The sequence below is a fragment of the Chiloscyllium punctatum genome, chromosome 9 (assembly GCF_047496795.1).
Source record: "Chiloscyllium punctatum isolate Juve2018m chromosome 9, sChiPun1.3, whole genome shotgun sequence".
NCBI classification, from domain to species: Eukaryota; Metazoa; Chordata; class Chondrichthyes; order Orectolobiformes; family Hemiscylliidae; genus Chiloscyllium; species Chiloscyllium punctatum.
In genome coordinates, this window is record NC_092747.1 from 33,551,140 (window position 1) to 33,565,881 (window position 14,742).

General features: G+C 39.1%; 1 protein-coding gene across 7 annotated transcripts in view; it reads right to left on the reverse strand.

The window, feature by feature from the left end:
* nbeaa (neurobeachin a) overlaps nt 1-14,742 on the reverse strand; it is a 913,644-nt gene that overhangs the window by 12,654 nt on the left and 886,248 nt on the right. For all 7 annotated transcript variants that reach the window (XM_072577218.1, XM_072577214.1, XM_072577213.1 and 4 more), the window contains 2 exons: nt 4,503-4,658; nt 1,923-2,093 (listed from right to left, as the gene is read on the reverse strand). In XM_072577218.1, coding sequence (XP_072433319.1) covers nt 1,923-2,093; nt 4,503-4,658 — 327 coding nt within the window. The remainder of the gene's footprint in view (nt 1-1,922; nt 2,094-4,502; nt 4,659-14,742) is intronic.

A 14,742-nucleotide genomic window follows, 5' to 3' on the forward strand; every position in this document is an offset into this window, starting at 1 on the left:
GCAAAGAGGAATTTTCCTCTATATTATATTTGACTATTTAAGCATTTTATTTTCCATTGTTCACCAAGTATGCATTTAATAGGATAATAGTTTTCAATGAAAGACAATCAGAGTGTAATATTCCATAACAAATTCTCGATTCAGTTTTTACTCCTGAGGAATAATCTTTTGCTGAGCATCTTCTGGCTCTGATTTCTCTTCAAGACAGCTTATCACTACACCTTCAATGAGATTTTATATTAAAATAGCAATTTTGGTGCTGATTATAAGCAGATCCAACTTTACATATACATGATGCCATAACTATTTGGGTAGCCTGCAATTTCATTTTGTAGTCAACCACACAAAGGCATGCGTAACCCACCTGCTCCATTTTAATTAGCCCCTTACCTGTTTGGTAACAGATGGGATTAGTTAAAATGGATCCCTTTGAGTAAACTATGAATATAAATTATACAACAGTCTTAGTGACTGTTTTGTGATCTATTATTATTATAGAGACAATGCTTTGGGATTCAAAAGTGAGATGATGAAAACAAAACTGTCCTACTGCTGAATAAACAAACAGGTAAGGTCTGCATAACATAGAACATAATCAGATATTTTGATAAACTCCACAAGAAAGCATGAAATTGCAAGGTAGGTACACATACTAAAGTTTTAGAATCAGTTTAGTTTCATCATAAAAGAGATAGTCATCACTTTGCTTCTTCATTTATTTGTTTGTGTTAACATTTAGATACGATTGTATATCTTTACCATCAACCTCGCAGGCACTTTGTGTTGCTGATCGCCAAACAAGTGAAACTGGATTAACAAGGAAAGGTGATGGGGGCATGGCAATGCCACTGGATTAATAATCCAGCGGCCCAAACTAATGTTCTGGGAAAGTGTGTTTAAATCCCACCACAGCAGCTAGTGGAATTTAAATACAATTAATTAACAAATCCGAAATACAAAGCTTTTCGATTGCCATAAAAACTCATTTGATTTACAAATATCCTTTTGGGAAGGAAATCTGTCATCCTTACCTTGTATGGGCTTTATATGGCTCCAGACCCATAGCATAATGGTTGATTCTTAACTGATCTCTGAAATTATCTAACAGCAACTTAGTTCAAGGACAATTTGGGATGGACATCAAATGCCTATGACACCCACATCCCATGAAAACATTTTTAAAAAATGAATTGTGTGTTGTTTCAATGCAGTGCTTGTTGCTGCTTGCAGTGTGTTGAAATATCCATACAACTTTGCTTTGAAATAAGGATCAGTGACGTCATCAGATTTATTTCTAAAAATATCTCTCGTTCGCTTAAAATATTCAGTATGCCCATGTTATTGTAATATCATAGGAAGATGTTCATTTTTAAACAGGCTTTATTTCTTCTAAATATTACAATGCTAAATCATTACTTCGCAGAAGATGAATTTGCTTTAATGAGAGGTGTGTGATGAAAATCAATAGTAGGGTGAATGTTGTCATTTAAATGATACCTGATTTACCATAAAATCATATTCCATAAATTATAAACTAGATCAAGTAGCTAACATTATACATTATAAATCTTTCCCTTTGTCTTTAAAGCTTTCTGTACATGTGAAGTACATTAAATAAAACTTATTAACTCTCTTTCTCCCAATTATCATCTGCAACAAATCTTGTTGCACAGATTTAAGACACACAGTGAAACTACAAATCTTAATTAACGTCCCAATACTACTAAAAAATCATTACTGTAAATTCTAACACCTAAAACAGCTAATTATTAGTTCTGGCATTTACATTCTTTTCACTCTTTCATAGCTCTTATTATAGTAACAGGATATTTGACAACTAAAGTCTAATCATCCTGTTGTCCTATGCTTTATACAAAAATCATAACATTAAGTGACAATTCTTCTTTTCAAAGGCAACTTACTATTGTTGGGGTTGTCACCAATGATATGATGTCGGCCACTCCAGTACCACAGCAGAAGTGTAGCATCACGAGAACCTGATACAATATAACAATCTCCACCAATATAGGACTCTGATCTGGCCAAGCATGTGACCACATCCCAGTGTCCAAACACAATCTGTGTCAATTTCCCTAAAAAGATTACAAAGACAGGTTTTATTTAACTGCAGCATTAGAAAATGGATGATATGGCTATAGTATACAATGATTTGGCTCAATCTTTACAGATTGTTGTTTATAAACATGAAGTACTAAATCGGGTTTTTGATGTGTTATATTTGCAGCATTTATGTTAATTTTAGGATGCTTGGATACTATCCAGTAGCTATCTTTTAGTAAACCTGTGAAAAAATAAAGTTGATGTAAACATTTTAATAAATAACAGCAAAAATAAGCTTTCCTTTATATTTGTGAATTAAAGGGCATACATATTCAGTGGCACACTGCATTTGTGTACTAACAAGCAGCAAGTACCTCAAAGTGGAGAGATGCAGTTTCAATCTCATTCTGTTGACTTTTTGATTTCAGCTATATTGCTGTAGAAAGCCACCAAATGCAAGTTAGATTGGATTATATAGGATAGACAGCACAGAAACACATCCATTCAACTCAACTAGTTCATACTAGCAATTATGCTTCGTTACAGGCTCTTCCCACTTTTACTTATCAAACTCCACCAGCTTAATTTGTTATTTTTTTCTCACTCAAATGGATATCCAGCTTTCTCTTAAATGCACCCACTTGATTCACCTCTGGTTACTAAGTTTCTCTGAGCCAGCTCTCAGAGTGAACAGGATGTCTGATACTCCTGTTTATATCTATTAGCCAGGATTCCCTGACTGGACTAAATTAACAGCACCAATCAGGGAATTCATATTCTAAGAGGTCCACCTGACTGACTTCATTACAATCATTACAGATGGTCTCTAGTTTTGCTCTTTCCAGAAGAAACAATCTGTGACATACTCGAATAAAACTTCCATAATTTTGAAGATCTCTACTGAGGTCAACCTTCGGCCATTTCTTTTAAGAGAATAGATATACAGTCTGTTAATTCTGCCCTGATAGGTATATCCCTAAATTTATGATATCATCCCTATAAATTGTTTCTCACCCTCTCCAATGTCTTTTTTAAAAGATGGTAAACCGAACTGTATGAAGTACTTGAGACATGGTCTGCTTCTGCCACTTCCCTGCTTTATATTAGACCACATGGCCAAATTTTATCTAAGATTCTTTATCATGCATGTGTTTCTTTCTCTAGTTTTTCAGTTGTCTCCTCTCATTGAAATAATCTGTTCAAGAGACATTTCTGCTGTCTAGACCATACCTTGACTAAAATGATGCCCATCTTACTTCCCTTCTTGATTATGTGAGTTAATATTGTTAACAGTTCTTTCTCCTTAGATACTACCCACCCTTGCTTAAGTCCACTGTCATCATCCAAAAACCAAGCTATTACCTCTCAGTCCTTGTCAATTTGCTTTCTTTTTCTCATCAAAGTCTTTGAATTCTTGTTACCTCACCAACTCACGTCCATCTTTCCTGAAACATTATGATTGAACCACAACAACTAGATCTCCGCTGCTGCCATGGTACTTAATAAAATTATCAAACAACTTTTATCAAAGTCATAAATGACACTGTACATAACTGTGGCAAAGATAAGCTGCTTGTCCTTTTTGATTTAATTATACTCTTTCACACAGCTGATCACACCTTCCTTCTCCAATACCTTATGAAAGGTACATAGACAAGTTTTTGTTGCATACCTATGAAAGAAATAGGTCAATCTCAGCTGCATTCCCCTCATAGTCAAATACACTGACATTCTTTTTTTTTCTCAGCCTACGGTAACTCATATTAGTGCAAACACATGATCACAGAAGAAAGAGTAAATGGAGTAAAATGCTGATCTCTATAGGAAGTCAAATTGAAATGGTTACATTATACCAAATAATGTATAAATAAATGGTAAAAGGCTGAATGTGCTGAAAAAACAAAAATACCAGTTAGCATCTAGTGTTAAACTAATTAACTTTTCAGTTAAATTCATCAGAATTATTACTTAATAGTCCTTGTTAGAATTAATATTTTGAAACTAGCTTTATCTTGCAGTGCAAGTTTTTGCGACCTTCCTTTTGCAACTTGTATAGAAATTACTGTTTCAGTTGAAATCTAAAAGGGACCAAAGCTAACTTTGAAAATGGCAACATTAAGATTATCAGCATATTTTGGTGTCAAAATTTAAACATGAATAACATGCCTTCGGGATAATACAAGTCTTGGATTAGTATTCCCTGATTGCAAAGAAAGCAGATGGTTTTGCTATTTTTGTCAGGAAACTAGCTAACAGTCTAGAATATTCATCCATAATGTTTCTAGAATGCACTGCCTCTTACAATGAAGAGATGGATGGGTCTTCTGTATATCACAAACATGACTACACTGAAGTTAATACTATTGGTTGTTCTGAGTTTTAAACTACAATCTTTAATTTTGACAGCGATTTTCTACACGCCACTTGGCACTGTCAAATACCTGTTTCTGTTGAATACACTCGAAAACTCTTATCCCAGAATCCACAAACCAGGATGTAACGATTATCTGCTGTCACAACAAAGCAGTGCGCATTAATCTGAATGCTCTGATCCACAAGGTCTGTGATCTGCCTCTTGTTCACACCAGCATTATTGGCTGTGAAGAGAAACAAAGAGAAACAACTTCAAGCTTATGTTGAGCTCAAATTTAAAAAGGTACAATATCTTCTGGTCAGATGCTCATCAGCAAACAAATAACTTTTACTTAAATTATCTGTTTAATCTGGGCAAAAGTACTATAAATATGAGCTGCAATCTTGTGGCTAAAAGAAGTCTTTTTATTTGCAATGTTTACAAACATTTACTCCTTCAGTAAATCAAGCTGCCTTTGTGTCTTTCATTTTGCATTTATTTCTCACTGAGGGTTTTTTAAAAATCTCTTTCAAAGAGGTTTCCAAAACAGTAAACTGTGATACTCATGACAGAAGAAAAACAATTTGACATGCAAGGCCAAACTTTTCACCATGCATCAAATGAAAATAAAGTAATAGTAGTAGCCCATATCTACAAGACAGTTTGATTTAGTAACCTCTGAGTAGAACAATCATTCTGGAAGCTAAAGAAAACATTCTTTCGACTGAGAAAGGCCTTGGAGTGACAGAAGCAAAGACACAAATAAAAAATAAAACCCACCAACTATGGATTATGGACACAGCAACAGTGCAATGTTAAGAAATCTCCAGATCTTTAGTTTGACTATGATCAGGGGTAATAAACCGCCTCTATAGAGTCCTTGGAGTCAGCAATCTTTATGCTAAAATTAGAATGGAACTTTTTTTTTGTAATTTAATAGGTAAGATTTAGTCAGCAAACAGCGAATCGGATATCTGTCATCATTATCTGATGGCAATCTAGTGGGGTGGATTCATTACTTTTTAGAGACCTCCTTGGATTTTCATTCTGTTACTAACAGTGGAGTCAAAATCAGTTAGACAGTACAACAGATGGATATGTATTCTGTCTGCAAATTATAGATAAAATTAAAGTCCAATAATTTTATAAATTTAAAGTTTACTTTATAAATAGTTTCATCTCTTAATCAAAATTCTAACACACCTGAGGGCTACACCACTTAATTACCCAAAACTGGAAAAACATTCTTTGTTCTTTCCCAGACAAAAAGTGTTCTATGAATATTGAAAACTGTTATACCTTACTTTGTATCCTTTATGATCCAAACCTATCTCTTCTGAATTACAACATTGGAAGGAAATATAATACAGAACATGACTTTATTTTAGAAATCCAACAGTTCACAAAATGTTTGAGAGTAGTTTCTGGCTAGCTTTGTTACATGGTCTTTCATTCCTACACAGTAGTTTTCTCAGAGATTGAAAATTTTAAGATTATATGCATAACTTTAATCAAAATTACAAAGTGCAAAATTAATGGGATCACATTACATCTGCTTCACCACTTTACGTTCCATTGTGGGAAATAAAATTGATTACAGTATAAAATGGGTAGTCAATCCAATCCAGTTAGTATTCCACTACGTGGGTTGGGTTAAAATTGCCACCATTATTTAACCAATACACAAATATGTGTTACAGTGATAGAAACAATATCATGACTCATTTAATGACAAAGTGTGTGCATCTTTGATTTAACTTTTTTTTCAGAAAATGGATGCAAGTGTTTTGGCTTCTTTAAAAACCAGCCAATATGGTGAAGGTGCCTGCACACTACTAAAAGATATGAAGTTTCAGTGTTATGATTCACTGACAATGAAGAAATGTTGATCCAAGTCTCATTTGATTTAGAGCTGATGAACTTGAACATGAAGAGCTTAGACTTGTACATGCTGAAGAAATCTTAGCAAGTTGCTCCAGTGCAATTCGTCAATTGTACACATGGCACCAATGGTACATCAGTGACAGAGCGTATGCTTGGTAAGGTGAGAAAGTGTATCGATTAAGCAACTTTCTGATTGGGATGGTGTTGAACTTCTTGAAATTTGTTTCAGCGGCATTCATCCAGGAACTTGATGAGTTGCTTGTGCACCTGATTTAAAATCAATCAGATCACATGCCTCAAAGGCACGCTGTTGTGGAATTTGCAGCTCCATTACAGGTTAGATAAATAATAAAGTAAAAGATAATAATTTATAGGACTTATGCTATTACTAACCATTACAAAATGGTAACAAGATCCACTGGTGCACAGTTTAAATTACAGCATAATTACACTTTTATGAAATATTAGGTATTTATTTACAAGTTGATTTTATTATCAGTAATTTCTTGTACCATACTGTTGTACTGGGACTCCCGGATGGTATGTTGCCTCCCAGGTGGTTGGGTCAGGGACGTGACCGATTGGCTGCAGAGCATTCTAAAAGAAGAGGGTAAACAACCAGTTGTCTTGATGCATTTAGGCACCAACGGTGTAAGTGAAAAACGAGATGAGGTCCTTAAAGCAGAATTCAGGGAGCTAGGAGAGAAGTTAAAAAGGAGGACCTCAAAGGTGGTGACCTCGGGATTACTACCACTGCCACGTGCTAGCCAGCGTAGAAATGAAAGAAAAGACAGGATAAACACGTGGCTTGAGGGATGGTGTAGGAGGGAGGGGTTCAAATTTGTTGGACACTGGGACTGGTTCTGGGGAAGGTGGGACTATTACAATTGGACGGTCTACATCTGAACCAGACTGGAATTAATTTCCTTGGGGGAGTTTTTGCTACTGCTGTTGGGGAGGTTTTAAACTAATGTGGCAGGGGACTGGGAACCAGAAGAGAAGACAAATAGACAGCGAAGTGGAAACTGGAGACTGTAAGAATCATGAAGATAGCATTAATAAGAGGAAGAGTAGGCAGAGAGCAGATGAACGTGAAAGAAGTGGAGGCCTGAAATGCGTATATTTTAATGCAGGAAATACAGTGGGTAAGGCAAATGAACATAGGGCTTGGATTGGTGCCTGGGAGTATGACATTATTGCAATCACAGAGACTTGGTTGAAGGAAGGGCATGATTGGCAACTAAATGGTCCAGAATATAGACGCTTCAGACAGGACAGGGAAGGAAGTAAAAGGCCGGTGGAGTTGCATTGCTGGTCAGGGATGATATCATAGCTGTGCTAAAGGAGGACATTACAGAGGGCTTGTGTAGTGAGGCATTATGGTTGGAGCTGAGAAATCAGAAGGGTGCAGTTCCAATGCTGGGGCTGTATTACAGGCCTCCCAACAGTGAGCGTGAGGTAGAAGAACAAATAAATAAACAGATTATGGAAAGATGTAGAGGCAAAAGGGTGGGGGTGATGGGGGATTTTAATTTTCCCAACATTGACTGGGATACACTTAGTGTCAGAGGTCTGGATGGGGAAGATTTTGTAAGAAGTGCCCAGAAGAGTTTTCTAGAGCAGTATGTAAATAGTCCGACGAGGGAAGGGGCCATATTGGACCTGGTACTGGGGAATGAGTCAGGCCAGGTGGTAGAAGTTGTGGTGTGGCATTTCTTTGGGAATAGTGACCACAATTCTGTAAGTTTTAGAATACTTGTAGACAAAGATGAAAGTGGTCCTAAGGGAAAAGTACTAAACTGGGCCAAGGCCAATAATATCAAAATTAAGTAGAAGCTGGGAAATGTGGATTGGACACAGCTATTTGAAGGGAAGTCCATAACTGATATGTGGAAGGTTTTCAAAGATAGGTTGAAGATAGTGCAGGATAGGAATGCCCCACCAAAAGCAAAGGATAGGAAAGGCAAGGTTCGTGAACCATGGATGACAGAGAAATCGTACAACTAGCCAAAAGGAAAAGGGAAGCATACATAAGATCGAGGCAGCTAAGAACAGAACTGGCCCTAGAGGAATATCGGAAGAGAAGGACCAGTCTTAAATGATGAATCAAGCGGGCTAAAAGGAGTCATGAAATAGCTTTAGCAAGCAGAATTAAGGAGAATCTGAAAGCCTTTTATTCTTATATAAGAAGCAAGCGGGTAACTTGAGAGGGGATTGGTCCGCTAAAGGATAATGAAGGAAGCCTGTGTGTCGAGAATGGGTGAGATTCTGAATGATTACTTTGCAGCAGTGTTCACTGAGGAGAGGGGCATGATGAATGTTGAGATTAGAGATAGAGGTTGGATTACTCTGGATCACGTTGTCATAAGTAGAGAAGATGTATTGGGTAGGCTAGAGGTTAATAAGGTGGACAAATCCCCAGGACCGGATGGGATCTATCCCAGGTTGCTGACGGAAGCGAGAGAGGAAATAGTTAGAACATAGAACATAGAACAATACAGCAAAGAACAGGCCCTTCGGCCCACGATGTTGTGCCGAACTTCTAACCTAGATTAAGCATCCATCCATGTACCTATCCAAATGCCGCTTAAAGGTCGCCAATGATTCTGACTCTACCACTCCCACGGGCAGCGCATTCCATGCCCCCACCACTCTCTGGGTAAAGAACCCACCCCTGACATCTCCCCTGTACCTTCCACCCTTCACCTTAAATTTATGTCCCCTTGTAACACTGTGTTGTACCCGGGGAAAAAGTTTCTGACTGTCTACTCTATCTATTCCTCTGATCATCTTATAAACCTCTATCAAGTCACCCCTCATCCTTCGCCGTTCCAACGAGAAAAGGCCGAGAACTCTCAACCTATCCTCGTACGACCTACTCTCCATTCCAGGCAACATCCTGGTAAATCTTCTCTGCACCCTCTCCAAAGCTTCCACATCTTTCCTAAAGTGAGGCGACCAGAACTGCACACAGTTGGGATCCTGACAGATATCTTTGTAGCATCCTTAAACACAGGTGAGGTGCTGGAGGACTGGAGGGTTGCTCATGTTGTCCCCCTGTACAAGAAGGGTAGTAGGGATATTCTGGGTAACTACAGACCAGTGAGCCTGATGTCAGTGGTGGGAAAGTTGCTGGAGAAGATACTGAGGGATAAAATCTATTTATAGTTGGAAATGAATGGGCTTATCAGTGATAGGTAACATGGCTTTGTGCAGGGGAGATTGTGCCTTACCAACTAGATTCTTTGAGGAAGTGACCAAGTTGATAAACGAAGGAAGGGCTGTAAATGACAAACACATGGACTTTAGTAAGACATTTGACAAGGTTCCCCATGGTGAACTAATCGAGAAAGTGAAGTCACATGGTGTGCATAGGTGTTCTAAGCTAGGTGGATAGAGAACTGGTTGAGCAACAGGAGACAGAGAGTAGTAGTTGAAGGAAGTTTTTCGAAATGGAGAACGGTGACCAGTGGTGTTCCACAGGAATCAGTGCTGGGGCACTGTTGTTTGTGATATACATAAATGATCTGGAAGAGGACACTGTTGGTATGATCAGCAAGTTTACAGATGACACGAAGATTGGTGGAGTAGCAGAAAGCATAGGGGACTGTCAAGGAATACAGGAAAATATAGATAGACTGGAGAGTTGGGTGGAGAAATGGCAGATGGAGTTCAATCCAGGCAAATGTGAGATGATGCATTTTGGGAAGTCTAATTCTAGAGTGAATTATACAGTAAATGGAAGAGCCTTGGGAAAAGTTGATAAGCAGAGAGATCTGGGAGTTCAGGTCCATTGCACCCTGAAGGTTGCTGCACTGGTGAATAGAGTGGTCAAGGCGGCATATGGTATGCTTGCCTTCATCGGATGGGATATTGAGTATAAGAGCTGGCAGGTCATGTTAAAATTATACACGACGTTGGTTTGGCCGCATTTGGAATACTGTGTACAGTTCTGGTTGCCACATTACTAAAAAGATGTAGACGTGTTGGACACTGTGCAGAGAAGGTTGATAAGGATGTTGCCTGGTTTGGAAAGTGCTAGCTATGAAAAGAGGTTGAGTAGGTTAGGTTTGTTTTCATTAGAAAAAAAGAGATTGAGAGGGGGACCTGACTGAGATCTACAAAATCATGAAGGGTATAGACAGGGTAGATAGAGATAAGCTTTTTCCCAGGGTGAAGGATTCAATAATGAGAGGTCATGCTTTCAAGGTGAGAGGTGAAAAGTTTAAGGGAGATACATGAGGCAAGTACTTCACACAGAGGGTGGTAGATGCCTGGAACGTGTTGCCAGCAGAGGTAGTTGAGGCAGGCACAGTAGATTAATTTAAGATGCGTCTGGACAGATGCATGAGTAAGTGGGGAGCAGAGGGTTACAGATACTTAGGAATTGGGCGACAGGTTTAGACAATGGAATTGGATCGGCTCAGGCTTGGAGGGCCGAAGGGCCTGTTCCTGGGCTGAAAAGTTTCTTTGTTCTTTGTTTATACAACGTAACCAATTTTGTTTTGAATATCTGCAGGTTTCTAACTAAAGCATTCAGAGAAATTTATGCCCTTCTGTTATCTTCCATTATTCTGATCACTGGAGATTATAAACAAGTTCCTAATGAAGGGTTTTTGCCCGAAACGTCGATTTTCCTGCTCCTTGGATGTTGCCTGACTTGCTGTACTTTTCCAGCACCACTCTAATCTAGACTCTAATTTCGATCATCTGCAGTCCTCACTTTTGCCTAAAATCTTGCTAACGTCCTGACATATACAATATGTTGAAGTTGCCAGAAAAGTTTAAACTTATGGGTTATTTCTTCTGTTCACAATGTCTCTGACACTGAGCTCAATGCCAGGGACTATGGCTAGGCACACAGGACTTACTCGCATACATACCTGAGAAATGTTACTCTGATTAATACATAGTTTGAACTCAGAACTAGCTCAAGAAAGAGGGTGTTGGCAGAGAGTTGCTTTTCAGATTGGAGGCCTGTGTCCAGTAGTGTACCACAAGGACAGGTGCTGGGCCAACTGCTTTTTGTCATTTACATAAATTATTTGGATATGAACTTGGAGGTATGGTTAATAAGTTTGCGGATGACACCAAAATTAGCGGTGTAGTGAACAGCAAAGAAGGTTACCTCAGATTACAACAGGATCTTGATCAGATGGGCCAATGGGCTGAGGAGTGGCAGATGGAGTTTAATTTCGACAAATTAAACAGGTGCTGCATTTTGGAAAGGCAAATAAGGGCAGGACTTATACACTAAATGATAAGGTCCTGGGGAGTATTGCTGAACAAAGACACCTTGGAGAGCATGTTCATAGTCCTTTGGAAATGGAATCCCACGGAGACAGAATAGTGAAGAAGGTCTGTTTGGAGGTGACGGAAATGTCATCGGATGATTTCGCATAAACCAAATCATCCGCCGACATTTCCGCCACCTCCAAACAGACCCCACCACTAGGGATATATTTCACTCCCCACCCCTTTCCACCTTCCACAAAGATCGTTCCCTCTGTGACTACCTGGTCAGGTCCATGCCTCCCAACAATCCACCCTCTCGTCCTGGCACCTTCCCCTGCCACCGCAGGAATTGCAAAACCTGCGCCCACACCTCCTCCCTCACCTCCATCCAAAGCCCTAAAGGAGCCTTCCACATCCATCAAAGTTTTACCTGCACATCCACCAATATAATTTATTGTATCTGTTGCTCCCGATGCGGTCTCCTCTACATTGGGGAGACAGGACACCTCCGAGCAGAGCGCTTAGGGAACATCTCTGGGACACCCGCACCAATCAACCACACCGCCCCGTGACCCAACATTTCAACTCCCCCTCCCACTCAGCCGAGGACATGGAGGTCCTGGGCCTCCTTCACTGCCACTCCCTCACCACCTGAAGCCTGGAGGAGGGATGCCTCATCTTTCGCCTCGGAACACTTCAACCCCAGGGCATCAACGTGGACTTCACCAGTTTCCTCATTTCCCCTTCCCCCATCTCACCCCAGTTCCAAACTTCCAGCTCAGCACTGTTCCCATGACCTGCCCTACCTGCCTATCATCCTTTCCACCTATCCACTCCACCCTCCTCTCTGACCTATCACCTTCATCCCACCCCCATCCACCCATTGTACTCGTTGCTACCTTCCCCCACCCTCCTTCCCGACCTATCACCTTCATCCCCACCCCCATTCACCTACTGTACTCTGTGCTACTTTCTCCCCACCCTCCTATCATTTATCTCTCCACCCTTCAGGCATTCTGCCTGTATTCCTGATGAAGGGCTTTTGCCCGAAACGTTGATTTTCCTGCTCCTCAGATGCTGCCTGAACTGCTGTGCTTTTCCAGCACCACTCTAATTCAGAATCTGGTTTCCAGCATCTGCAGTCATTGTTTTTACCTTAAGATCAGTAGCAGAATGATGTAACTATGTAGAGGACATTACTTCCTGACCAAAGAAGAAACAAGGTATGGCCTTGGCTCTTTTGGTACCATACCAAAGCAGGATAAGAAGCAAAGCTTTTGTACAATTGGACAGTAATAATTTGAATACGTATGAAGATTTGGACAAATTATTAACAATCATGGATAAAATGGGCTTTCAGAAGGCTTTTGATAAACCCCCACATAAGAGACTGTTAACTAAGCCCCCATGAAATTGAGGGCAAATTATTGAAATGGCTGGGAAATTGATTTAGTGGTAGGTGATAGAAAGTAGGGACAATGGGTAAACATTCAAATTGATAGGATGTGACCAGTGGTGTCTCACAGGATCTGTGTTAGGGCTTCAAATTATTTATTAATTACTTTAATAATGACATAAAAGTCATATATTTAAATTTGCTGATGACTCAAAGTTAGACGACATTGTAGAGAGTGTAGTTAATAGCACAAAAATACAGAGGGATATTGGCAGATTAAGTGAATGGGCAAAATTGTGGCTGATGGAGTTCAATGTATGCAAATATGAGGTTATCCATTCTAGAGCAAAAAAGGATAGATCAGGGTACTTTCTAGTTGGTATAAAGTTAAATACAGTGGATATCCAAAGAGACTTGGGGGTTAACAGGCACATAGATCTTCAAATGTCACAAACAGGTGCAGAAGATAATGAAGATCTATGTGTACAGGAATGCAGGCCTTTTTCTAGGGGACTGGAATGCAAGGATGCAGAAGTTTTGCTGCAGTTACACAAAACCCTGGTTAGACCCCACTTGGAGTACTGAGAGCAGATTTACATACCACACCTTAGGAAGAATATATTGGCCTGGAAGGGAGTACAACAAGAATGATACCTGTACTTCAGGGGTTGAGAGGGAAGCTTATACAAGTTAGGTCTCTTATCGCTAAAATTTAGAAGGTTAGGGGATGATCTGATTAAAATTTTTAAAATATTAACAGGAAAAGACAGGGTAGATAAAAATAAACCATTTCCACTGGCTAGGTAATCTATATTTAGGAGGCGTAGTTAGAGCCAGACCATTCTGGGGAGACATTAGGAAACACTTCTAATACCACAGAGTGGTAGATATTTGGAACTCTCTTCCACAAATGGCAGTGGATTTAGGAGCAGTTGTTAATTGAAGATCTGTGATAGACATAATTCTTGTTAAGCAAAGATATTGTTAAGAAATATGGGCCGAATTCAGGTAAACAGAGTTAGGCCAAAGATCAGCCTGGATCTAATTGAATAATTGTACAGGCTCGAGGGGCTGAATGGCCTACTCCTGTTCCTATATTCCTATGATGATTTAATAATTGCTGCTTATGGGGCATGAGACAAAATCAGAAAGAGTGAAGATAATTACGTGTTGAGTATATAATGGAATTCAGGAGATTATATATAAGACTGTCGAAACTTTATTTGGAAATTACCCAATCTGTGTTGGTATTTAAGTTATTAGACTGTGGCAATATATTGAGTTTAGACAGGACTTCCAGATAAACACACACTGCTAGAACAAATGTCACAAATACTAAAAGAAAAACTTTTTGGAAACAATCCAATTACAGCAACATTCATGGGGCATATGGAACACATAGCTAGAAGATAGAGAAAGAGAGACCATCAAATAACAGGACACAAGATAGTAAATATGGCATTTTTCTTAATGAAAGTATTGGAAAGAACTTCCAAAAAGGGAATCGGCTGAATACCCTTGAGTGCTACATTGATATTAATTATTGGATAATGTACGATTCAACAAAATGCATGAATGATAAAAGACTGAGGAACAAAATTTTTGAAACCGATGCTGGAGAATTGTGAAATCTTAAAATTAAAATGGATGGATTGTGGCAGTCTGATTGTTTTACAAAAAATGGACCAAGCTTGAAGAAGGCATTAGAAATTTTGGAACATGAATGTTTGGTATTCTAATGTACACCGAAAATACAGGAAAATGCTGTCTTTCTGTACAATCTTGGAGATCTATTTTGTTTTCATTTCATTAT